The 25,327-nt window shown below is 50.0% G+C and overlaps 8 protein-coding genes across 8 annotated transcripts; 2 read left to right on the top strand and 6 right to left on the bottom strand.

Annotated features, from left to right (window-relative positions):
• Positions 1–838: 838 nt before the first annotated feature.
• On the bottom strand, positions 839–1,195 carry SCP_0604800 (hypothetical protein; the record flags this gene model as incomplete). Its single annotated transcript, XM_027759613.1, has 1 exon — positions 839–1,195. The coding sequence occupies one exon, from the start codon at positions 1,193–1,195 to the stop codon at positions 839–841; it is 357 nt and encodes a 118-aa protein (XP_027615414.1).
• Positions 1,196–1,273: 78 nt separating this feature from the next.
• SCP_0604790 (Pogo transposable element with KRAB domain) lies at positions 1,274–2,886 on the bottom strand (the record flags this gene model as incomplete). The annotated part of the gene is made up of 2 exons (XM_027759612.1): positions 1,274–2,012; positions 2,066–2,886. The coding sequence occupies 2 exons, from the start codon at positions 2,884–2,886 to the stop codon at positions 1,274–1,276; spliced, it is 1,560 nt and encodes a 519-aa protein (XP_027615413.1).
• A 3,048-nt stretch (positions 2,887–5,934) lies between these two features.
• SCP_0604780 (Linoleate 10R-lipoxygenase) lies at positions 5,935–10,335 on the bottom strand (the record flags this gene model as incomplete). Its single annotated transcript, XM_027759611.1, has 26 exons — positions 5,935–6,043; positions 6,101–6,180; positions 6,232–6,259; positions 6,311–6,324; positions 6,379–6,486; positions 6,541–6,554; positions 6,608–6,902; positions 6,953–7,073; positions 7,125–7,210; positions 7,274–7,459; positions 7,514–7,869; positions 7,919–8,057; positions 8,114–8,161; positions 8,212–8,255; positions 8,316–8,349; positions 8,406–8,539; positions 8,593–8,627; positions 8,695–8,777; positions 8,830–8,994; positions 9,059–9,277; positions 9,334–9,443; positions 9,495–9,650; positions 9,701–9,976; positions 10,042–10,126; positions 10,178–10,240; positions 10,297–10,335. 26 exons carry the CDS (start codon positions 10,333–10,335, stop codon positions 5,935–5,937), a joined length of 3,027 nt encoding a protein of 1,008 aa, XP_027615412.1.
• Positions 10,336–11,116: 781 nt separating this feature from the next.
• Positions 11,117–11,936, bottom strand: SCP_0604770 (Synaptobrevin homolog ykt6; the record flags this gene model as incomplete). The annotated part of the gene is made up of 4 exons (XM_027759610.1): positions 11,117–11,143; positions 11,199–11,309; positions 11,418–11,641; positions 11,699–11,936. The coding sequence occupies 4 exons, from the start codon at positions 11,934–11,936 to the stop codon at positions 11,117–11,119; spliced, it is 600 nt and encodes a 199-aa protein (XP_027615411.1).
• A 131-nt stretch (positions 11,937–12,067) lies between these two features.
• SCP_0604760 (predicted protein) lies at positions 12,068–14,303 on the top strand (the record flags this gene model as incomplete). Its single annotated transcript, XM_027759609.1, has 7 exons — positions 12,068–12,577; positions 12,754–12,857; positions 12,924–13,179; positions 13,234–13,417; positions 13,477–13,800; positions 13,861–13,936; positions 13,994–14,303. The coding sequence occupies 7 exons, from the start codon at positions 12,068–12,070 to the stop codon at positions 14,301–14,303; spliced, it is 1,764 nt and encodes a 587-aa protein (XP_027615410.1).
• Positions 14,304–14,548: 245 nt separating this feature from the next.
• On the bottom strand, positions 14,549–15,004 carry SCP_0604750 (60S ribosomal protein L38-1; the record flags this gene model as incomplete). Its single annotated transcript, XM_027759608.1, has 4 exons — positions 14,549–14,592; positions 14,648–14,791; positions 14,887–14,947; positions 15,002–15,004. The coding sequence occupies 4 exons, from the start codon at positions 15,002–15,004 to the stop codon at positions 14,549–14,551; spliced, it is 252 nt and encodes an 83-aa protein (XP_027615409.1).
• Positions 15,005–15,338: 334 nt separating this feature from the next.
• SCP_0604740 (nonmuscle myosin heavy chain b) lies at positions 15,339–23,356 on the bottom strand (the record flags this gene model as incomplete). Its single annotated transcript, XM_027759607.1, has 18 exons — positions 15,339–15,429; positions 15,483–15,562; positions 15,619–15,921; positions 15,974–16,518; positions 16,576–16,599; positions 16,661–16,921; positions 16,975–17,082; positions 17,141–17,215; positions 17,269–17,419; positions 17,467–18,906; positions 18,959–19,646; positions 19,697–20,316; positions 20,368–21,912; positions 21,962–22,065; positions 22,112–22,614; positions 22,667–22,851; positions 22,983–23,126; positions 23,180–23,356. The coding sequence occupies 18 exons, from the start codon at positions 23,354–23,356 to the stop codon at positions 15,339–15,341; spliced, it is 7,044 nt and encodes a 2,347-aa protein (XP_027615408.1).
• A 458-nt stretch (positions 23,357–23,814) lies between these two features.
• On the top strand, positions 23,815–25,272 carry SCP_0604730 (hypothetical protein; the record flags this gene model as incomplete). Its single annotated transcript, XM_027759606.1, has 2 exons — positions 23,815–23,989; positions 24,038–25,272. 2 exons carry the CDS (start codon positions 23,815–23,817, stop codon positions 25,270–25,272), a joined length of 1,410 nt encoding a protein of 469 aa, XP_027615407.1.
• Positions 25,273–25,327: the final 55 nt, after the last annotated feature.

Raw genomic sequence — 25,327 nt, 5'->3', positions numbered from 1 at the left:
CATTTAGGTGAGTTCTTCATTCTTTGAACTTTGCTTCTCTTCCTCACTATAAATTCCTGTTACTACAAGGATCTCTGGATGAATGGTAGATGTGACCACAATATAGCATTATTCCGATTTACATGATCCAATATTGCAGTATGTCCATAACATTCTATATATGCCAGTAGAAGCAAAGCATGCTAAGGTGAAGAAAAGAACATTAGACCAAGTAATGAGTCTGTTTTGTGGTCAGATATTCTATAATATATTTGGAAAAGCTCCCGTACTACAACATTGAGTTTTTAGTATAAGGATTAAGTATAATAATACATAGGAATGTCGATCAAAAGTTTAAAAGATGTAGGTCTGAGGTCAACTGTGATACTCTATCTTCAAGTATGAAATCAATAAGCCAACCTAAACGCATCTTAATGAGTACTATCTACTATGACTTTGAGTTATTTAGAATAAGGATTGTGAAACATAGAATTAAAATCACAGAGAAACAGAGGTCCAAGGTTAACCATAATATGGAATCTTACAATGCCAGCGATTAAATAAAAACATGAGTGCTATCTGTTATCTAATCTGAGTGCCCTAGCCACCTATCTGTTGATGGTGCTTTGTACAAGTCGTGTCAGTTTTCAATACAACTTTTTTTGAATGTCCACCTGTAGTTACAGTGTAGTGAAGTAAGTAGAGCTACTACAACGTTTGTAGATGGAGCTGAACCCTAACCTTAAGTCACCCATACAAATTTGTAGCCAAAATTCGTTCCCACAGTTTGGGGAAAACATCGTGACAGGACAAGCGCCCATTTAAAGCTCATCCTGCATAAGAACGATTCCTTCGTACCTCAGGAATCGTAATTGTCCGCCTTCCTCTGTTCTTTCTCTCTCTGCTCACACTTCTGCCAAGCTTCAAACTCCACGATGTGCTCGTAGAACCAGTCTCCTGACAAGAGGACTGGTAGCCCGTCACCCACAAGTTTCCCCTTCCCTTTCAGCTGTTTCTTCTTCTCCTCTGCAAATGCTAGTTGCTCCCGTAGAGTCTTGCAATACACTTCATTCAACACATTTGTTGCCTGCAGCTCCAGTGTACGTTGGCGGAAATATGCCACTTGTGCTTCTGCCTCTCGCAGTGCTGCCAACAGTGTGATCTCGTTCTTTGTTTTGGGAGTGATATAGAGATTAAGAGCGGTAGGAGGGATCATTTGCCGAGTGTTATGTGGGTCTGGAGTGGAATCTGTGGGAACCTGAATAAGACGAGCAAGTGATGACTCCGGAAGGTGTCAAACTGCTTCCTTAATGACATCTGCAGAGTTAGCCACTGTGGACGTTAATGTTGACACTTCGGCAGGATCAGTGTGGGAAGATGGTGGATAACTGATTGCAACACATGGCTGCCCCTCTCCGACATCTCCCTCATCACTGTCACTGCCACTTTCCATGTCCAACACACCCTCTATCTCCTCATCGCTATCGGGCAGATCATCTTTGATGCAGAGGTCATGTAGCATCTTTGCGATGACACGCACTGACATTGCCAGAACAAGTGGAAGCTGGCCTTCGCAGGATGTCTCCTTGCTCAGTGCCATCATCTCCTCTGTGACAACGAGTGGGTTAAATGGCCAAACCTCAGTTTTGCGGAATGCAGCTTTAACAGTTTCCGGTGTTATTGCGCGCATGTGAGCTCGTCTGTAGATGGTGAGAAAGTTTTCCTTCTTCAGCTTCTGCCCTGTCGACCTTTCCCACTTATCTCGTTCCTCTCGGATATAGCGTTTGAGAGTCGCAAAGACAACAATGTCAAGTCCTTGGTAGACATGGGTCCCATGTGAAGGATAGCAGAGGATGAGAATTTGGTGCATGCGTGCATACTGGAGGAAGCTGCGAGTGTAGTGCGAATTATGACCATCAACCAGAAGAAGCCAATAGCAGCCTGCTGCCTTTGTTTTGGTGCGCTCATCGAAATCTTTGATCCATTCCACTCCGATTTCTCCATTTGTCCAGCCCTTTTTCGAATACCCTATCCTGTGCATTGTAAGCCTATTGCCAAGCTTCAGACAGAACAGAGTAACACTCACGATGCATTGGCAGGATTATCCTGCTTCCAGCTCACTTGGTAGCCTTTCCCCTTAAAGATCACAGCTGAAGGTGTAGCTGAGCCATCGGCACAGATTGTAACGATCACAGTGATGTTTTCGCGATCGCCACCGATCTGCTGATATTGCGGGCCCTTTTTGTTTGCTCCAAGAACATGCTCCGATGGCCCTGTGCTGCCGCTGCAGCCTATTTCATCTGTACCATAAGTCATTTTGGGCACAATGTCATAGTCCCTGATGGTATCCTCGAGCAGCTTGAACCATGCCTCATTCGTGTGTGGGTTCACAGCACGCCCCCTCTTCTCTTCCAGTGGCGAGGCCCATGATGCTTTTATCTGATCTGAATGCCTCTGAATGAAGCGGTGAGTCCAGTTCTTTCCCACACCCTTCGCCAGAAAAGTGTCACCTAGGTGTGCTTGTAGGATCTCATCAACATGCTCCTTCAGTCTCCTGTGGCTTAATGGAAAGCCACGATTTCCTAGCTCGATGATGTACTGCAGAACAAGCTCTACCTCCGTGAGTGTGAGCCAGCCATTCTCTGCGTCGTGCTCAGTTCGAGGGCGATGAAGCCCTCGTGCGTGGTTAATGATTGTAGCATGATTGAACTTAATTTCGGTACCAGTTTTCTGCTTGTGCTCTGCTGTGACATAATCACATATTGCTCGAGCACCACGCGCTGGAAGCCCAAGTGCCCGCTTCGCCAATTCCTCCTGATATGCGGCCACAGCCTGTCTTTGGAGTGATGCCTTGATTTTCACCTGTATCTGACGCTTCTTGCTCTCGGATTTGGGCCGTCCAACCATCAGAAATATCAGGAGTGCATAGCAGCAGTAGGAGAAATGATGAAGTGTTGTCAAACAATGAGGCTAAAATCTGTAGAATTGCAGACTCATAGGCTACGGCGGCGCCGTCCCATTCTGAACACAGGCACTGATGGGCAGCAAAATTGTATGGCTTGCTACACAATATCTGGTATGTACAATGTGTGCAGGTGAGTTACTACACTGTATACATGATCTGGTTTGCCATTGCGAGTGGTTCCGGGCAATATGTGTGTGTGGATCAATGTACATCGTGAAGGCAAGATTTAACATATGCCAATTTAGGCAATCACCCGACAATATTCCGTCGTTCTCCGATTTGTTTTAAGATTAAATATAATCCCTATGTTCTCTACAGTAGCTCTAAGTATCATAGATCAACCTCTGATAGTTTTTGAAGCAAGTGCGACCAGTGTTTGCCCTGGCAGAAGCAAATGTATAACTCAGTAATGATGTATAAGCAGATGGGTGATGACTGTATATGGCCCGGCAGACAATGAAGGGCATGACATGGACGTGCTCATCGGATATACAGATGCGGATTTTGTGAATAATGTTCGCGACCACAAATCTATTTCAGGATACATCTACAAAGTAGAAAGGGGCGCGATAACATGGAGTTCGAAGAAGTAAGCAACGGTTGCTTCTTCATCCACAGAGGCAGAATATATGGCATCCGCTCTCAGAGCAAGGGAAGTCATACGGCTACAAAATCTATTTAAGGAAATAGGTTTCGACCAGGAACAGCCGACAATTGTTTACGGGGACAACATGGCTGTGATCTCAATCGCCCATGATTTACAGTATCATGCACGCTCAAAACATTTTGATATAAAGTATCATTATGTACAAGAAAAGATAAACGACAGGAAAATGGAAATAATCTACTGCCCTACAGAAGATATGGTAGCCGATATTTTTACCAAACCCCTCGCGAAGCCAAGGCACCAAAAGCTTATGGAAATGCTTGGGATGCTCATTGGCCCAAGGAGGAGTGTTGAGAATGCCCGGAGGAAGCGATCTGAGGGCACCCATGGAGCCCGCCACAGCAGGGAATGATTATGTAAGGGAACTTTATATAGAATGTATATAAAAAAATCTATTTCGGGAATCCGGCTGAGTAATCGGGTCTTCCCTTTATCTGAGACATCATCGTGATATTCTCTGGGAATTTACCTATTATTCTCAACACAATCCATTTTGTCTCAAAGCACTTGTTTTCACACATCTGGCCAAACTTGTCAGGCTTGTAGTTCACTCAATTCTGCTCGGATTTGGATGAACCAAGTGGCCATTCTGACCGAATTTTAAATCTTAATCTGACAGTATTACTCTTAGAATATCAGAATCACCTGCTGAAGCACTAAAATCTGTTTTCTCAATTTTCTCTCACTTCTGCTTGTTTCTTCAAGGAAAAACAATGTGTACTGCTTGCAAAAAAATAAGGCGCCCTATCTAACATGTTCAGGTGCATTTTACAGTCATTCCCAAATTTTTTGGACATTTATACAATTTTTCTGCACTTCACACTGAGCATTCTAATCCAAAACTGATATCTTAGCCAGTTTTAATCAGATTTACTTGGTTTATGAGAACATTATGCTCTATTTCCTTCACAGATTTCAATGGTACTGCTTTTTATGTGTTGAAATTAGTATGTGCTTCTATAATTTCACTGACTATGATGTATTGGCATTCTGTGACTACTGTGGCACACTTTTGTTGATCACTATTTGTGCAAGTCGTGTTGGTTTTCACTACAATCACTTTGAAAGACCAACTGTATGCAAGATGTAGTACAGTAAGAACAGGCACTACAAAGTTTGTAGTTAAACCCTAGACCTAACCCAGGACTAGGTGCAGCCCATGCATACAAATTTGTATTGAAAAGTCGTTCCCACACCTTGGAGAAAAGTGCGTCCCCCAAAAGTTGGCGGAAGCCCTATCCCATACAGAACGATTCCTTCGTACCTCAGGAATCGTAATGTGATATAAATATTTGTGTGCCTCTGTGGTCACACTTGCAGTGTCAAGGCCAATCTTAATGTGTATTGAAGTACAGCTGATATCTGTTATCTAATCTAAGTGCCACTGCCACCCATCTGTTGATAGCTATTTGTATAAGTTGCATTGATTTTCAATGCAACTGTTTTGAATGTCTGCCTGTAGTTAAGTTGTAGTTAAGTAAGCAGAGCAGTTAGCTCGAGGGTAACCCTAACCTCAGGTCACCCATACAAATTTGTAGCTCGAGCATAACCCTAACCTCAAGTCACTCATACAAATTTGTAGTCAAAATTTATTCCCGCGGCTTGGTCAGAAGTTTGTCACAGGATAGGCGCCCATTAAGGGCTCATCCTGCATAAGAACGATTTCTTCGTACCTCAGAAATCATAACACAAGTGAGACACATACTCCTTCCCGCAATACCCCTTCCCCCCTTAATGTCACATGGGAACATGAGCTACACAGCCACCGCCACAATCAGTGTGGTGATCACCATCATTGTGTGGCATCGCGCAAAACCTTAATTACCCCAACAGACTTTGTGCACTCCTTTGGACAAGACCTGGACTACTTCATGTCCAGGAATACTGTACCATTTCAATCTATTCAATATGTCACAGGTCACATGCCCTTCTGTTGTGTCGAAATTTGGCGGCTGTCACAGGTCGCAGGTAGTACAGTCGGAAGGTCTTTGCATGTCACTGCCTCAAAGGGCACCCAAAATGGGGGGAAAAGGTCCAAAATGTCGAAAATTTCGGCCGGTCACGGGTGTCCAGCCGAGTTGTCTACCTGTCCAATCAGTACCATGCTGTCACACATCACACCAGGTGTTGAATAGATCGAAATGGTACAGTAAGTTTGTCCAGTTCTAACATCCATTCATATTTCCCCATGGTGGTTCATAAAATACAACCCACAAGACTGAAAGCCATTTTTGGCACAGAATGTGCAGTCACCCCAACTCTTATGCAAATGGCAATAAGCTAAGTAGGCAATACAAAATGAATTTGTCAAATCTCAGTCACTTTACACTTTCTCCTTGTACTGCACTACCAAAGACACAGGCCATGGTGTCACCTCCCCATTTGCATTGATATATGTAAACTGTGAAATTTCCTTTGATCCAAGAACAAGTCTGTATAAAAATTACAATTGTTGTGAATGCCATAAGTATTCAATGAGGAACACATACTGATTCATTTGACCTGACTGGCCTGACACTCTCTTTATATCAGCCAGTAGAAATATCACCTTGAGAATCTGGTATGCTGTCTGTATAATAATATGTTCAGTATACACATTATGCATGAAACATTGCAGTACCTTTTCGAAGAAACAAGAACTGAACAAGCTAGATACCATGAATAATGTTTCCACTCTGGCAGCCGCAGTTAAAACATACCCATTCATTTCCAGCTATATCACACGAAGTTTGTTAGCAGTTTGTTCAGCAATGAACAATGCACGCACAGCTCGAGAAACATCCGATGATTCGACAAAAAGATTATCACCCGACCGCACTTCACCGATATTTTTCAGTGAGGCAGGCACTCTGACCACTCGATACACCCCAGTTAACTTGTACAAAGGTTAATCATGGACATGGGTCAGCTTCAGGAAATGGAATCATACCGATGGATGACACCCTAACCAATTGATGTGTGAGCACCAACAGAGAGCGAAAGATTTTTACACTCACGGAGTGCTTCTCGAACAGCCTTCACTGTCTCATCTTCAGATTGTTTGTCATTGCTGGAGATCACTTGCACGAACTTGTCTCGCCTCTGGTCATCGAGGTAGTAGTCGACGACATGAGCCAGAGCATTAGAGTAGAGCGCGGTGGTCGCAACAACCTCAGCAAATATTCCGGCAGCTATCTCTTCCGGAGAGCTGCCATTGGCAGCAGCCAGAACGCCTGCCAGAAAATGATTACTGTGGTCGTTTGCGCCAGCGATCCAGTGCTTGACAGTGTCGGCGATGCCGCCCGACGATAGCTAGATTCTGCAAGTTACCACAGGAGGAAGGATCACGTGTTGATACTCACTGTTCCCTCACTGAGCTTCGTGAGATGACCCCGAATATACTGGCAGACTTGATTCGCAGTGTTCGTGGCTCGAACGCGCAGTGAAAAGTCGTGTACCGGTGACAAATCAAGATAAAGATAACTATGAGCACGATTGAGTAAGATACCGGACATAAGAGGCATTAAGACAGACTTCGCTGCATCGGCAAACATTCCGAATAATGCTTGTTCCCTGAACTCTCCCCTTGGATTCTCCAGAGTCTTCATTGGTAGACCGGCCTAAAGTCACGAGTTGTGTGGATGAGAACTGCGACCAGCACAAAGAGAGCAGCAGAGAATTACAATCTGATCAGCAACCCAGTACACAGGAACCAGGTTGATGACATCCCTGACGATGTCAACATATTTGTCTGAGGTGCCCACATGATCTAGTTCAATAGACTTGCTACGGATTAGCTGCTGCGTAAGCTGCTTGAACGAGTCACTCCATCTCAGTACTTCGGACTCGTTGAACATGACTCGTCGAACCTGTAAGGAGTACCGTCACGAAACAAGGACCTGCCAGAAAATAAAGTCGCTTACTGATGCACGGTCCGGGATGACCGAGTGGAACAAGTCCGCCAACCGGACATCACTGAGAGGGGAGAACTTCTCCGTTTCGCTCAAGACCTGCGTAACTGTCGGTTCCACTCGAACGACAGTGACTGAAGATTTCACAGGTCGACTCCAAACATAGCTGTCGACGGGGCTGTCAGGAAGGCGAGACATATACTCCTTCATGCGCGCCGGTACCATGAAGGGGAAGTGGGCATAAGCGCAACCGGCAGGATAATGTTGCGGCAAAGCACGGAATAGAAGCTTAGTGAGCATACCGCCATATGAACCATCATGCCTGTCAAACAAGCAGTCTTGATAGCCCCACGAGGTCAGATTGAACGCTGGGAACGAATGAGAGATTCGCTCAAAGAAGCGGCGATTGTTACTCACGCGTGAAGTCGACGGTCAAAAAACGGTCACCCCGCGTTAGACACACTGCATCTGCCAGAATCGCTCTGGAGATGGTGTATCCGGGACACAACCCTGCGCCCGGCATGGGTATCTTCGCCTCTTCGGCCTGCAATCCAACCTGTGCAAATCCTGGTCAACTTCGCGCTGTCCTGCAGTTAGATGTTAAGTACTTGCGTGAAGCTCGAGATTGTCGATATCGTGATATAGTGCTTCAGCAGCGATCTGTAGAACGTCAATGCTCAGCACCGGTCATAGGAAGTAACGGATCTTACGTAGACTTTGGGATCGGGATTCCACTCTTTAAAGTCGGCATACGCTATTCAAGTCGTCAAGAGACGCTCTGCAATCAAATCCTACCAGAATCAAGCGCGCTTACGTCTCAAACCTATGAACTTCCGGAACTCGTTCAACTGTGGCAGATGAACGGTGAGTAGGGCATAGGGATAAGACGAGAACGAACGCATACAGAGCACGTTCCCCAGCTTCTCGCTTGCTCGATGCCCAGAATTTCTATGACGCGCAGCGCCTCAGGAATACCGCGAGCTTTGAACGCACTGGCTGAGGATTCGGTCGCGTCCTGCAGGAGTTTTGCCAAATCATCTGCGGAAGAACATGTGACTACAGACACCATCCTCTCGCGCGGGATGCCGTACCATCGCGGAATGACCCGTCTTCATCACGTTTCAAGCTAAGAAATGGACACAATGTCAGAAACAGGACATCAGGGTAGACAGACGGAGAAAAAGGTCACATACTCGCCGAAGGTCCATGACTTTATGTCGGAAGACGGTTTGATCAAATACTTGTAAACGGCTCCTTTGAAGTCTTTGATACCGATCTAGTACCCCTGGCTAAACTGAAAACATACAAAGAACTAACGAAGATTTTACCTTGCTGAAATCCTTACCATCAAACAACTTATTGAACAAATTGGAGATGAATTGCTCGTCTGGAATCGATGAAGTGGCGTGCCACCGGTAGAGCAGATTAAATTCAACTGATACAGCATTCCCTTCGCCTTGGGGGGCAAACTCGTGACTAAGCTCACGCATGGTCTTGATGAAGAAATATAATGGTGTTCAGATGGCCCGGAGTACGATCCCAGAGAGACATGCCTACCTCGAGCGGATTGAGACGCCAAGCCGATCCATCTCGGACGAGACCCAAGATGGCGGCGACGTAGTCGCCCAAGATGACTTGCATGAAAAGACACGTGTTGACCAAACGTGAACGTTGGAAGATCTCTTCATCTTGAACATGTCTGGCAGCATCGTCCAATTTTGCTGGATTGGAATATGTTCTGTTCTCGTTGATCTTGAGAATCATGTCGGCGACATACTGACGGAAGGAAGGCAATAAGAAACTGATGAACGCCGCACTACATGATGACTTACGTTGTGGTTGCGACAGAACAGGACTAATAGAGCGCATGCAGACGGTGGCATAAAGAGCAACCTGTTATCGGCAAATACATCGTTCCAGAGTCTTCCAGTGCCATCCTTCCCTGTCCGCTAGTTAGTGCGATGCACGAGAGTATGCTATCCGCGGTACTCACTTCTGACGCTATCTACTTCGCGATCGGAGCTTCCATACAGAGGGCTGAGGTCGAGATAGCTGCTTGCGTCGTTGATAGTCCAGTCCATGGCATTCGTGTTGAAAATGCTGTGAATAACTAAATCTGCAAAGGCGAAGAACAGGCTAGAAATACCACCTGAGTCGGAGGGTTAATCGGAGGTCGATGCCTAGTTGAGAATGTCTTACCGGGATGCGGAACGAATTCATCACGTTTGAGAAGGGTGTCGAAGACGAGTCCAGGGTCTGGCAAGAAAGACGGCGGCAAAGGGTGGGTTGAAGGAACAGAGCGAGCGTACGGCGAGCCGGCCTTTCCCAGCGATGGTAACAACGGATTGTAGTTTGAGCCATCGGCACTGCGGAAAGCGTACTTGACCGCTTGGGAGGATGCGTTGGCCGCCGACTTGACAGTATCGCGAGGTAAAGCCAGATAACCACTTGGGGGATGAGGGAGATCCTTATATACTGTTGAGAATGGTAGACGACATTGTCAGTCAACGCTCGTCGTACGTGACCTCAGTGCGACTCACAGACATCGACAAAGACGGATTGCAATCTGTTGGCAAAAGTAGAATCATCGGGCAAACGTGACATAAGGGTGACCAATTTCTCCAACTGTGAACTGGCTGAGCGACGCATTAATCAGGTCATTTTGAGGAGATTTACCAGAAATTTGCGATCATCTATGCCGGGACCATTCAGGTTCTTGGCCGCATCGATATAAGCGGGCTGTTGAGGAAGACGGAGGTTACTAGACAGGCTAAACGATTCTAAGATGGACCTACCAAGTCTTTCGCGGTGAAGGCCGGTCCTCGACGGACCATTTGTTCGATATCTCGTATATCCTGTGAAAGCTCTGGAGGCAACGAGTGGGCGCCATCTTCGTCGACGGGAGCCGCGCTGAGCGCGAGGAAGTCAGAGACGTGTTTAATCGATCTTAGGGTGTTCATTTTACAGCGCTAGTATGACGCGAGGTTGGGTTGGAGAGCGGAAGATGGGCAAGGTGAATTTCGAAGTCTGTTGTCTTATTATACGGATGGGATCGCGTGGATAACGGAAGCACTAGTCGCCCCGGGCGCTGAGAAGAGCGGCGCATTGCGGTGTGGAGAAAGAGTTCCAGACATCAGGGAAGCGCAGAGTGGACAGATGGTCCTGACCTTACCATCCAAGTTCGCGCGGACAGTGCACGAGGGGTGAGTGCCGGAGATGAACAGCCCTGAGTTCCAAATGTCGGAGATATGCTTCAGGCACGTCTCAACACGCGTCCACTCTCTGCCGCGTCGAGTGCCTCCAAATTGTCCGAGGTGTACCTGCAGAGTGTAATGTACAGTACAGTAACGCTCGAATCAAGGGCTCAAATCGAACCAGTAGTCCTCCGCGCCCGCATAAGTTATCCTCCACCAACCTCAACACCATCGGCACAACGTCAAATGAGCGATGACTAGTGCTGTCAGCCCACGCGGTAACGTGAACATCACAGGCAGGGAAGCCCTCCAAAATGAGAACGCAATGCGTCCAGAACGTACTGCGCGCTTCGTCGTCGCCGAATTGTCGTCCGCTATCACGCAGGTCGCCGCGTGCGCCTAAGGTGAAGGGATGCCATCTCTACATGACCACACAACACGAATTTTGCTGTTCCGGCACCAAAGTTAGCCTTGCACGCACTTACAAACGCGTGCAAACATACCTTCTTCGCTGTCTTGTAAAAGGCTTTGCTTTGCATCGAGAGAGCGTTGGACCGATCAACGAGATCGTTTATCTTCTCCCCTCGCTGGAGCACGGATTCAATTGTCTTATGCTGAAGTGCCCCGTGTTAGCTATCTCCACCGGGAGCGCACAATCCCAACAAGCGCGTCTCGATTCTGGTCCGCGCTCTGGCAGCGCCCGAATGATGTGGACCGCTCACCAAAATGATCTTGGTCTCATCCAGTTCCTGTTGAACCTTCATGATCGCGTCAGCCTGCCTGGGATCCTGGTATTTCTGCAGATAGTTGTTGACTTCAGGAAATGATATGGAGGCTGGAGTCGAGTAAGCAGACATGGGGACTTTGGCGATGAAGTCGTCAATCAGCTTCGTCAACAGTGAGAACGCTGATCGGACAGGGTATTCCTGGTCTGTGACGATTACGGCTGTGCAGAGGTGGTCGCTCTGTCAACAGAGCAACAATTGCATGAAGGACAACCCACCCGCCAGCTGTTCAGCCCCCCCTCGGTTGTAGACATGCGCGGTATAATTGTTCTCCTGCACGCTCTGACGTTGGCCTTGCGGTGTTCTATCGACGATTGTCTTTGTGAAGAAGGCCATGAATTCGCCAACGGATCCTCGCTGGTAAAAGGAAAACGTCGAGAGATCGGATGCGCTGCTGAGGACGGTGCATGGCTTGCTGGGTGGGGCGAGGACGACGGCGAGAGAGAAAACCTTCATGTTGGTTCGTCGAGAGGGTATCTATCTGCCAGCTTGCCGCTGCCCGCGTTGGTGACAAGTTGGCGCAGCAGTGCACTGTAACGTGACACTGTAGCTGTGACATGCTCGCCGAGTCACGTCTTGTTTGCTCCATGCCCTCACACCATGTAGAACAACTTCAGGCCTTGTTCCTCTCCCTCTGTGTGTTCTGGGCCGTCGTACATCTGCTCTATCGCATTGTATCTCGCGCTGTCCGTCCGAGGTCGATTTTGCCAACAACGTCTGGGGCTCCCCGGCACGTGGGCGATTTCTTCAAGCAGTCCCTCACGCAAGTATCCTTGTGGAAACTTCACCTTCGAATACAGACCACCGCGTTCAATTCCCTACACGATGGAATCATTTCCTCTTTCAATCAAGCTCGAGGGTCTGTTACCAGAGGCGCACTAGTGGCTCTGTACGACTTCGGAGCTGTCTCAGGTGTGGTCGGCCTTCTAGGCTCGATGCTCCTTCTTCTATGGACGGCCATGAAGTCCGCATCTTCATTACGTTACTTCTCCTCAGCTGTCAGCCTGAACTCTATATCCGCCCTAAAGAGGAGAGATTCATTGTCGTCTCAGTCGACCAGGTTCGGCGAACCTTCACGATTGCCCATCCAATTGATTGTGAGTCACCTGTGGTGGTCGTCTCGGGTTTCCTCTTTCCCCCTTCCAGCACTTGGAGTTGCTGTATCAAAATTACAGACTCCGTGCCTTATGACACTCGGTCTTTAATCCACGAATTCATCTTTATTCATAACCTGGTTCTCGCTCGAACATGGTCGACTGATTATTCATTGCAGATACCAGGACTTACAGTCCCCCTCGTGCATCTTCCATTGATGCTCTTTGCTCTAGTCGTAAGCCAGGTGGTCCACGAAGCCGGTCACACAGTGACAGCTGCACTGTACGTCTCGTCACATTAGTGTGGATATCGCCGTCCGTCGCAGCCCGTTCTGAGACGGCAGCCTAGGGAGTCCGTGCCTGTCACCTCTATCGGGGCCACCTTGACTGTGCTGTTTCCTTCGGCCTTCGTCACACTCTCCGCACATACTTCCGGCGCGCTTCCACCTGCTGCAAGACTACGTGTCAGTTCCTCTGGCGCGTTCCACAATATCTTATTATGGCTCCTTACTGCCGTTGTCTCAGCCAGTCTTTCGCCATTGTTTTTGTCCATCGGGTACATCGACATCGGTCCATGGGGACGGGTTGTTACTGATATTGTTGAGGTTGTCTTTGTAATGCGAGTGAAATTCTTACCCGCTGAGATTTCTTCATTCTAGGATTCTCCATTGCGAGACCACCTTCCCATCGGGGCGATAGTAACTAGACTGGATGATGTACAACTAACGCGCGCAAACGCTTCCGTGGATATATGGTCTTCATACCTATCGGGATCTTATAAACTGCTCCACGAAGGCAGCGAGACTAACCCGGGCTGGTGTGTAGAGCGGGCTTGGTTTGCAGGTAAGATTATACATCACCGTCGCCGCCGAGCATCATCTGATAATGTTTATTGGTAATAGATCAAGCGGATTCCTGCTGCAGGTCGTTTCCGAACGATGGGTCGCATGGACAGCCGGTGTCATGTTTCGTCTCTTACGAGCCCGCTGCTCTGGAAAGATGTGTGGACCCTGTCCCTTTCCTCGACGAATCCACATCGTCTTCAAACGCGAAACGCTGCCTTTCCTCGATCGACTGCGGAGGGAACTTCCTGTGTGTCTGGCCGCGAAGCGACCAAGAACTTTTGCGACTGACGTTACAGTCTCCTCCATCGCTGCGCCAACCCGAACCCCAGCGAGAGCACGTCGTCGTATGGAGCGGGTCACGTCTGGATATCTTGGAAGAAGGTTTGTTTCAATGCTTGAAGGGCTCACATCTCGCAGCGCGCTGATAACATTACTTCACAGTCGAGGTCAGCAAGTGGATGCCTCGCATCAGGTATCTACCACTTCGTCTACCTCGTGTCGCCAGTATATTTGTGGAGTAAGTCAAATAATCACCCACTGTTAATTCGAACCATGTTCGTCTGATGAATAGCAGGTATTTGAAGCTACTCAATCTTTCGTTGTACTTCATCAACCTTCTCCCCATGTCTCCCCTCGACGGGGCCCAATTTCTGGATGCTCTCGCCGACTACGTTACTTCGTGGCATACATCTGCCTCCTCTGCAATGGAAGCTCAAGAGGCTTTCATTCACCTTGAAAGTGGCCCTCAGTCCTTGGTCGCTGCTGGGGCTGTTCCATACTACGGTCGGTGGAAGCATCGGGTCCAGCGGATATTTCACATTTGCGTGATAGTACTGCTGGCGTTGTGTATTTCCTCGGAAGTTTGTAATGCTCTCACCTCTTGAACTCTTGTGTTTGGCCAAGGTTTCCATGTCAACTTAACGTTGAGGGCTGACGGCGTACAAGTAAGGTTTGTGTCAATCCTTCACTCATGAATGAGCACAATTGGAGGATCCAAGACTAAGAGCAATCAGGAAGGCATACAAGTTACGAAAAAAGGCAATATATGCATAGATATCTTAAGCTGCTGAGACCACGGAGAAGAGCAATACTAAAGAACTACATAGCAACGGGCGACAGCAGATGTGCTCTACTTCTTTTTAGGTGTCTTCTTGATTTCGCTGACACTGAGACCTGCCATAGTCGATATAAGCAAGCATCTAGACAGACGACAACAGACTAGACGTACCTGGAGGTAGGCTCTGCTGCAGCTTGTCCGCTTTCTCGGGATCATCAAGCGCGAGTGTGTAGAGGTATCGCGAACACCGAATCTTGAACTTTGTCTTGGTTTTGCCGCCTGGTACCGGCGAAGCAATCTTCTTTATGCGTGCCTCTGTGATTGGCACAACACGACGAAGACCACAAAGGAGCGATACGAGATGAATCATCAGTTCAGCGCTGGACTAAAGTCATACGAGATAGTCACACCCTTAGCATCCTTCCTCCTGGCAATGTCGAGGAATTGCTTGATGTCGCGGACTTCCTTAGGCTATGAGAACAAAAATCAGCATTCCGATAGAGAACAAAAGGTCGGGGTACTTGCCATGATGAGTCCAATGTCTTGTAGAGCCCTGGTGGTCTCGATTGCCACTGTAATTATTCTCGGGTGGCTGAAACTCAGCTGTACAGTACGATCGGCAATTGCCGTCATTGACCGCTTTACGTCAGCAACACCAACAGAGAAAGTAGTACTGCAGTGATGGGTTTACGGAGATGAAAGCAATAGCATAGCGGTAACAACACAGTGCCATATAGATATAGGGTCAAGCGTCCATCATAATGATACACATAGCTGTTAGTTGCGATGAATACTGGAACAAAATGCGAGGAAAACATTGCACGATCGTCAAGTTCGTAAGATGCGTGGCATTAATTTCGTTTCACTTTCGTGGAGAGCTCACAGGTGAGCCGAGCATCGCGCTGGAAGGACGCTCCAGGCGACTGCGCAGTCGCTCGACTTCCCGTTCCAAACTGATATACTTATATCACTCAATGTTTCCAATAGAAGTCAGGAACGGGCTTACTTCAATGATTTCTGCTTGTAATCCGCAGCCTCACGTTCCGTTCTCCTTTTCTCGAGCTGCAAGTTATTCTCCGACGTTTGCTGGGGTTGAGATACATGTAAGATGTGGGTAAGGAAACAGCTGCTGAGGCACTCACCAGTTCGTCCATGGCCTGTCGCATGCCAACGAGCTTGGTTTCATATGACTTGACCTGCTCCTCCAGTCGAACCCGTTGGCGATCTGCTTCAGCCAGTTGGAATTTCGCGTCGCGGGCATTCTTGTCAGCTGTGCGATAGAACCTAGAACTATCCTTCGAATTTTGGTTGAGTTGGTTGGTAAGCTCCTCGACCCTACTGTCGTGCCGTCTGGATGTGGAAGCAGGCCTTGGAGAGTTAAGTGATCTTGTTTCCAAGTCTACAATCCGAACATTCAAATCCTTGATTTGCTTTTCCAGGCTAGCCTGTGAAGTTTAACATTCAGCTACCTACCGAAATCAACATCGTTAAACGCACGTTGAATTTGTCAAGTTCTGAATTCTCCACTCGCAATTTCCCTAGTTCGACCTGACATTCATTAGTGTGACCTTCCGCCTTCTTCATGCGCTCAGATGCCATGGCGACGCGATCTTCTTGCTCTTCCAAAGAACGTTGAAGATCTTGCTTCTCTAGCCGAAGCCTCTGCAGCTCCGTATCTGATGATATCTTGCTGGTATCCACGCTGTCCAATTTAATTGCCTCGAGTTCAGCTTGCAAAGCTCGGCGGGCCTTCTGCAGCAATGCCCTGTCTGCTTCTGCGTCATTCAACACTCCACGCAGTTCGCGGACCTGAGAATGTAGTGAGACAATTTGTGACTGCTGCTCAGTTTGCGCAGCCGAAGATGCGTCGTAGGCTTTAGTCAGGTCTTGTATCTTGGTCTCCAAGCGTTCCTTGTCTTTCTTCCAAGAGCCGCCATTGTACACCTCGTCGTCGTACCTGAGTTGAAGCTCATCATGATCAGACCGAAGTTTCCTGTTCTCTTCCCGCAGTCTGCTCATAGTGTCACGCTGGGATTGCAACTCTGGAAGGGAAATATGTCACTCAGCACACTCACTGATACTTCGAGATGAAGACCTACCTTCAGAAAGCTGGGCTAACTCGGCTGAAAAACAGACAAAAGATGAGGACATACTACCGTCAAGAGGTTGAGAAGTGAGTTATACCTTGGTATTTCTTGCGGGTCTGGTCCGCTGTAAAGTCACGTTCAGCCAGATCCTGTTGGTGTTGCTTGCGCTCGTCCTCCATCTCCTCGGCGAGACGTTGACGCAGTAGCTCGAGGTCAGAAGATTCTAGTCCTTCGGCATCGAGTTTCGCCTCCAGGTCGCGCGCATGATCTTCGGTGGCCTGTAATCGCTCGGTCACAGCTCGTGCTTCAGCCACTGCCTCTGACATGCCCTTTTCAGCGTCGTCCAATGCGCGGCGGGCTGAACAATGATATCAGGGACGAAGCTCCCACGCGTCAAAAGTACAAACAAACCAAGAGACTCAGCTCGAGCCGCCTTGGCTTTAGCAATCTCAGCCTCATCCAATTTCTTAAGGTACGAGTCGGCCAACTGCTTGTATGTCTCCATAGCTTGTTGTAATTCTGTATAAAATATCGGTGAGAGCGAGTTGATGGTAAACAGATATTAGTTAAAATTCACCGTTATGGATAGTGGACGATGCAGACGACGTGAGTTCCAGCTCTTGCAAACGGAGTTGTAGCTGCCTTTTCGAAGCTGGAAGTACTTAAACACATCCGAGATACTAGACGAGGCCATGAATCACCCACCTAACTCGTCATTCTTAGTGACAAGTTCCGCGTCCAGCCGTTCTGTCAGATCAGCAATCTGAGACTGAAGCTGCTTCTTGGAGAGGGAAAGCTCTTGGACTTGGTGGCGATGATCTTCCAGTTCAACCTGAGTGGCCCGTTGCTGAACCATCTGGAACAGGATGAGTAGACTCTCGGAAGTTGACACGAACGACTTACGAGAGCTTTTCGCGACTCTTCCAGACGGAAGTTGCTGTCCCTCTCTTCTTGAATGGTAGCTTGGAACTTGTCCCACATTGCCTGCACTCCGTTAAGCTGTGCAGCTTCGGCTGCACGACGTGCTTCTGCCTCGTCCTCGAGCAGCTTTGCAAGGCGGGAATTTTCCCTTGCGAGACGTATTCTGCACTGGTCGAGGGATTGTTTGGAACCATCGCTACTCTCCAGCTCCGCTGTTACATCTCTCAGTGACACCTCTAGGTATTGGCGAACCCGATTCGAGGCTGCTATTTGTAGCTCGAGAACTTGAACTTGATTCCGCAGAGCGTTGATTTGGGCGAATTTATCTGGGGTGCGGGAGCTATCAGGAAGCGATTCACGGCGCATTCGTGCAGTTCCATTGGTCGGACGATTGGATGACGCGATATTAGCCATGGTGCGAGTGGTCGAACCTGTATTGCTGCGAATCTGTTGAGAGCGGTTGGACAAATCCCTCCCCATCTCTTCATCTGTTCGTCGCAATTCCTCCAGTAAACGTGATTTGAATGATTCATCGATAGGACTGCTGCTCATAATAAGACGACGAATCTTCGTATGCTGGCGATCGACATGTTCTTTGATCGTCGCAGCCATCGTCTTTGCGAATGTTTCCTCCTCCAGTTGCCCTTCGAGCTGACCGATTCGAACTTCGTACTGGCGCTGCAGTTTCTGCACAGAATGAGAAGACACTGTCTCGTCCGCCAGGCGGGTTAGTTCGACATCTAGGCTGTCCCTGGCCTTTTGGACAGTGGATAACTGAGTCGTGACATCAGAGAGTTGACCTTCAGCCATGTGTAGAGCGCTCTGTAGCCGCTTCAGTTGCAATTCGGCTGCCTCCCTGGCCCGTCGCTCCTTTTCCAGATCAGCGATGGCACGAGCGGCTCTCTCTTCTTCCGCCTTGATTTTTTTGCTCTTGGCTCTCAATTCGACCTGCTCCTGCTCTTTCTCGCGAGCCAAGTCTTCGGCTTCCGTCATGAATCTGCTCTTCGCCTTCTCCAGAGATCGGATGTAGACCGCGTTCTTCGTGAGTTCTTCTTGAGCGTCGGCCAGCTGGCGATCAGTGACGCGTTTCGCTTCCTCAAGCACGTGTACATGTTCGACGATTGTCTTGTCCTGTTTAGATTCCAGTTGCTTGACCTCCCATTCGCGTGCCTTAAGGTCCGACAGCGCTTTATTGAGATCTCTATCCAGTTTGACATTGTGGTCTTTCAACCTAACGAGCTCGGCCTTCTGATTTGAACTCTGACGCTCCAGTTGAGTACGCTTCGCAGATTCTTGCTCTAGTTGCTTCTTGACGACGTCTAGCTGTCGATCATGCGCTCCCTTATCGCGTTCCAGCTGTAGTACAGCGTCTTCAAAATCTGCATATCTGGAGTGCGCTGTGACAAGTTGGCGTTCCAAAGCCTGTAATCATATATCAGCTTATGAGCCGCTACGGCGGGGCGGAAGTTCACACCTCTTTAGCCTTCTGTAAATCAGCTAGCTGGCTATCAGTATCGATCTGGCGGGAACGGATGGACTGCAGCTCGGATTCCGACGCCCGTCTCGACTTGTCAGTCTCAGAAAGGGAAGCTTCAGCATTTCTTAACTGTGCTTGGACCGACCGCTCGCGCTCGGATAAGGACTTGTGGCTCGCAAGTAATGAGTCGTATTCTCGTCTGATGGTATCCAGGTCCACCTTCAACTTATTCTGGTCTTCGGCTGTAGTCCTACGATTTTCCTCAAGCTCTTCGGACAATTTGCTGACTTGGCTGCGTAAGTCAAGAAGCTCCTGGTCCTTCCGCTTCTCCACCTCCCCACGACGAGTCTCCTCGGTGGTCTTGGCTTCGAGGAGTGAGCGCAGTTCATCAAGTTCTTCCTGCAACTTCGTTTGAGCAGCAGCGCGGCGTGTACGGTCATTCTGCTGAGCCGACAATTCGGATGTAAGGGTGTCAACTTTGACTTGAAGCTCGTTGATTTCCTTCAATGAACGATTGCGCTCTACTTTGGATGATTCCAGCTCCGAAGTCAGCCGCACGATATCGTCCTCCTTCCGCTTAATCATGTTCGAATACTCTGTAGCAGTGCGCGACATTTCGGAGAGTTGCTCTTTGACCTGGCGAGCCTCTTGCTCTACTGAGTCCGCTTTTCCGCGGAGTGCGTCCCTATATCACATTCATGAGTACCTTCCTGCACCAAATCGCTACTCATTTACCTGTTCCTCAGCTCTGCGCTGAGTTTGCCATCCAATTCGGACAGCGCCACATCCATCCGGTCCTTCGTGCGAGACAGGTCCTCTTCGCGCTGCGCGAGTAAACTCTTGAGGTCGTCATCCTGCTTCTGCAACCCGTCTTTTGCAACGTTTAGTGCGTCAATCTGCTGCCGCGCTCGGTCCAGGTACTCAGCAAGTTCGGCTTCCCTGGCAGACCACTCCTGTTGTTCAGTCTCCAACCGAACTAGATGCTCGGCGGCTTGGTCAAAGGCTAGCCGGAGCGCCTCGTGCTTCTCCTCACTCTCCTTCTGCAGCTTGAGGGCTCGGTCGAGTTGTGAGTCGAGCATATCGAGGTCCGCCTGCAGCGCAGCAACTTCATCTTCCAGTTCTGCTTCGCGCTTCTTGCCGCGATCAAGGAGTGAATCCTTGTCAAGGTTAAGGGCGCGTTCGGCTTCTAACTCATCCTCCACCTTGCCCTTTTCGGCTTCAAGGCGCATCTTGAGGCTCTCAAGAGCCTCCTTCTCCTTCTGGTCACGTTCCGCTCGCTCTTTCGCGAGAGCAAGTTCTGCCTCCTTCTTGTGGAGCTCGTCGTCGTTACGAGTGGCTGTCAAAAGTGGGCGAACCTATATAACCATCGGCATCGTATATCGACCTTGAAAAAACATCAGTCATACCTTGGTATAAAGCTGCCACCACGGCCAATCTCGCAGTTCTCCATAGACACGAGCATTACGTTGAATGGTGCGAATTGCGACCGCCCGGTTGAGCACCTTCTTCATCTGCCGCCTCGCCGTAAACATCCTGGCCACAGCTTGCAGCCTGGAGAACACATCGAAGAGCAGCGCATCCCGCCGTTCTTCCAGCTCCGCCAGTACACCTGCCTTGAAGAAGATCTTGGAGGTGCCGATTCTGAACATCGACTTGTCCAAGTCGAGCGCATCTACCATCCGGAGGCACGCCTTCCGGCCATCCATGTAGCCGCGTGGGATGACGCCAGGCGTGAGGACCTCGTAGCGCTGCCGGAAATCAACAAAAGGAAGACGGTTGGGGTATCCGAGGCGCGCGATACGGATGCCTTCAAGGACGCCGTTGCACCGCAGCTGGTCAAGGACAAGCGGGACGTCGACGCGTCCGGGCTTCTTCAATGCATTCGGGACGATACAGCGCACGAAATGCGGCTGCGTAGCTTGGAGTTGGGTCATCAAGCCAGCCAGCTGTTCCTTATGGCGCTGGCCGACCGTCCTGAATGCCCCCTTCTTCGTAACGCGCTTCTTACCCACCGTGAGCGCGTGGACGTAGCCAGAGACTATGGATGGTGCGTCGCCGTACTCGGAGAACAAAGAGGATACGTATCGCTCCGAGGACGACGCCAGCACACGTGTCAGGTTGTCGTTCAGCGGATCCTTATTCTTCTCCAGCCATCCGTCCGTCCTGTACTCGACTCTGCCGGCGTAATGGCGAACTATGAAACCCTGGTCGAATCGCGCAGACTCGTACTTCGAGCATCCCGGATGAGGCTCCTCTCCCGGGAGCGGCTCGCTGGCCCACAACCCGTGTAGCTTATTCGTGAACGTAAGGTCAGTCGCCTTCGGCATAATGCACTCCTCGTCAAGAAGGCTCAGCACACCAATTGTCGCACCGCTGGTCTCAATGAGATCAATGGTGGGCTGGAGATCCAGTCCAAAGTTGACATAATCCCACTCGATCCCTTCGCGCGTGTACTCCTCCTGCTCAAGCACGAACATATGGTGGTTGAAGAACTGCTGCAGCCTCTCGTTAGTGTAATTGATAAGCAGCTGCTCGTACCCGTTGATATCGAAGATCTCGAACCCGGCAATGTCAAGGACGCCGATGAACGTCGACTTGGACGACGGCCGGTCGAGCGCGCGGTTGATGCGGTCGACGAGCTGCCCGAACGACTTCTCGTAGAGGGTCTTGCACAGCGCAGACAGCTCGTCCAGGGCCTGCTGCTGCGTCCGCGCCTGTGTGACCCACTCTCTACCGGCGAGCACGCGAGGGCGAAGGACGGCCCTGGTGAACTCCGCAACCGGAACGCCCAGAAGGTGGCAGACACGTTCCGCCTGCGACGGATCTGGCATGACCGCGTCGTCGGAGCGCGTCGATGTGATAGTGATGTTGCCAATGTGTAGGATTGCTGCAACGATGCGGAACAGCTCGAATTGTTCCGCGGCTGAAAACCCGACGACATCCAGCGCGTTCTGCAAAAGAGCGTTAGCTACTCCGTCGAACAGCTCCTCACGTCTTTACCTTGAGTGCCTTCCACTCTTCGCTATCATCGATGCCGTCTACTTCCCTCCTACTCTTGTTCAGGTATTCGTAGTCTTCAACGCCGCCGTCCAGCAGCAGCGTTTCTAGAACACCATCAGCATGTTTCTCACCGAGTAGATTTCGACTAACCTTTCAGATTACCTCCGCCCTCCATTAGCTGATAGAAAACGTGGAAACTCCGCTCGGCCTCGGTACGAACGACAACACGACTCTTCTCCAGCAAATACCAATCAATGTTTGCTCCAGCAATGCTGCCGTCCGGGGAGAAGCTTATCCGTATGAACTTGCCGAACCTACTGGAGTTATTGTTCCTCTGTGTCTGTGCATTGCCAAACGCTTCGAGTATAGGATTTGCCTGCAAAATCTGCCGTTCGAGCAGTCCAAGACGGCCTTTAGCGGTGAGCCCGGAACTCGACGCAGACATAGACGTCTGCTTTCCGTGCTTCTTGATAAGGGAGCTGTTCCTCGGGAGACCTGTAGAAGATACTATTGCGCCAAACGACGAGGAGGATGTGAGTGATGGTGAGGCAGAATGTAAGGACGTAGAGGGTGGGTGGGTATCGGTCGCGATCGCTGCGAGATATTGGATGACCTTCTTGGTGCTTTCCGTCTTACCTGCACCGGATTCACCGCTAAGGAGTGAAATCAAAATGGACTCTACGCGTGAAGACTGGGTGGACCTACGTGATGAGGATGCTCTGGTTCTCGCGCTCGTCGCCCATGTTGATCCAGGCGCGTTCTGCTATTTCGAATATATGCGGTGGGTTCTCGTCTCTCCGTTTACCACGATATTGGTGGACAATAGCGTCGGAATAAAGTGGTAGTGCCTGGTATGGGTTGATGGCGACCAGGAATAATCCTGAATATGTCTGGAACACAAATATATTGAGATGGGATGCATCAGAGAGGGAACGCGTCGTCGTGCGGAAATTCATCGTTATGCACAGGCAGAACCGTACGGCGCGTATACCACTGGCTTAGAAGAGCATCAAGCACTCACGTATATTGCTCCGGAACCATATCTGAGACGAAGATTATGTACAACACTAGCTTCGTTGAGAAATGTGAGGTCTGCGATATCATCTACGCGGTCGAATTTGGGCGGATTCATCTTGGAGAGTGCGTAGAGTGGGAGTCTGCGGATCTGCGTCGAGATTGAACGTATGACTCTCGGGCAAATACAAGGCCGAACCGCACCTCTCCTCCAGAGGCAATCACAACCTCGCCGATATCCTCCTCCTCCTTGATTACCCAGCCTGCGAGATAGCCATCTTTGTCGTCGGGAACCCAAACCCACTTTTTCTCGTTGAACTCAGCTTGAAGAGCAGCTGCGCGAGCGGCCTCTGCGCTCTGGGATGGCCTCGGTGCGGGCATGCCAGGGAAAATGGCTTGTCCGCGACGGGAGGAGGTTAAGAACTGGTGGAATGGAGGAGACGAACGAACGCGAACCGTGACCGCCTGAGGCGCGCGGGGGAACGCGTCCCGGAATGCCATATTTGGGTGCTCAGTTCGTCCCGCCACTCTGCCCAACATTGTACGATCGTAACTGTAGCTATTACGCGTAACATATATATGATAATTCGCTGTTTGTAGATAACTCTCAGAACATTTGCAGTAGTTGAACGCGCCTCTGGACTCGTCGTAGACGTCCACTGGGGAGGGTGAACCGGCGGAGACGTCGGCGCTGGGCAGAGACCATCACTGCTTTGTCTCCCGCAAATCGACTCAGAACGCGATCTTCGTGCTCTGTTTGTTCTTTCTTTCCTCCACTCTCCTCTCCGCGTCGCCTCAAGTCTTTACGTCCTTCCCGTTTGCAGTAACTCGTACTTGACATGAAGGAGGACCAGATGGATGTCGACTTCCCATACGTCTCGTCCTCTTGGCTTACAGCCCAAGACTTCGAAGAAAATGAGGTACCCGTCCAGGTCGATTCTGTCAAATGGCAAGGCTCTCAGTCCCTGTGCGAACCATTGAATCTCCTATTAACTGAAGCGTACGTTCAGAAAGGTACGTCGCCATGCATTCCTCCGATGTTACCATTTACATGTCTTTCAGCATCTCGTGCTGGCTTCACGAGCACATCTCCTACCCAAGATGCACTCACATCGTCGCAAACCTTAGTGTCGTCCTCCACCTCCCATTCTCGTCATCCTGCACATGTCCGTACGCGTTCACGACCAGCCCGTACGCGATCCTTGACTTCGGTGGCAAACCCCCTGCCCGGATCCTCTATGTCCGGTCTACAACCCGACACTTCCCAGCTGCTCACCCTACTGAAAGACGTGTCGCAGAAGGTCGATGAGAATGCGCGAAATAAGAAGCGCTACATGGAACGTCAGAAGAATACGCAGATCTGTGTGCCTCCGAAAATGGCAGAGGCACGGAGGGCATCGCGCACTACGCTCGGCGACCTGCGGGATGGATGTTTTGACAAAACCAATGTCATGCGCGGAGCTGGCAAAGGCAAGGGCCAGAACTCGTCATTGCAGCAGACAGAAGATTTGAACCCAGACTTGAGCATGGCAGATACAAATGCAGATGATATCTCGTATGTACCTGCTCGTCTGACAGCAACTCTTACTGCAGGACCATCGAGAAGAACAATGATAGACCCCCACCGAGATCGCATTCCGGTGAACAGCACCTCATCCATGCTCCCTCCTGCAACCCCGCAAGCAGCGCATCCACCCACGAGCACCTGTCCTGCACCCTCCCCTTTAGTACGCTCACGACCTGTTGTTCAGCCGGCACCGAAACTCCCCATCACTCCTCCAGCTGAGCTTTTTCGTTCAACTCGGTCCAAGACCTCCGCCCCATCATCCGCTGTCCCACCCTCTGCATCTTCCTCTACTCCACATACTACACAATACCCCCCGCCGCTCGGCATGCGCCGCGGGCGTTACTCCGTTCCCTCCAGCACGTCCTTCCTCCCCTCGCAGAGTCTCCCCACAAAGCGGAAGGTGTTCAAGTCCCCGCTGGCACGCCCCATACCACTGAAACACCCAGCACTACCCCCAGCCCCGGCTCCCGTGTCTGCGCGATATGCCCCCCCATCTACGTCTCGGAAAGACCCCAGTGGCTCTGCGCCGCTGACACCTGATCCCTCCCCCCCGGGCGCGCATGGGCAGAGCACCCGCCTGTCCGTCACTTCTGCAAAGGCACCACCCATGGATGAGCGCTCCTCATCCCCTCTTGCGCAGGAGGCAGATTCGAGCTTCGGTGATCTGCCATTCCTGTTAGAGCCCGACGATTTGCACGCGTTCATGCGCCAATATGATCATACGGGCTGATCGGTATCTCGCCTGTCAGTTTTGCATGCCTCCCGTTTGCACAAGATGTTCTTCT

The sequence above is a fragment of the Sparassis crispa genome (assembly GCF_003851025.1).
Source record: "Sparassis crispa DNA, contig_000005F, whole genome shotgun sequence".
NCBI classification, from domain to species: domain Eukaryota; kingdom Fungi; phylum Basidiomycota; class Agaricomycetes; order Polyporales; family Sparassidaceae; genus Sparassis; species Sparassis crispa.
This window is presented reverse-complemented; position numbering and strand designations above follow the sequence as displayed.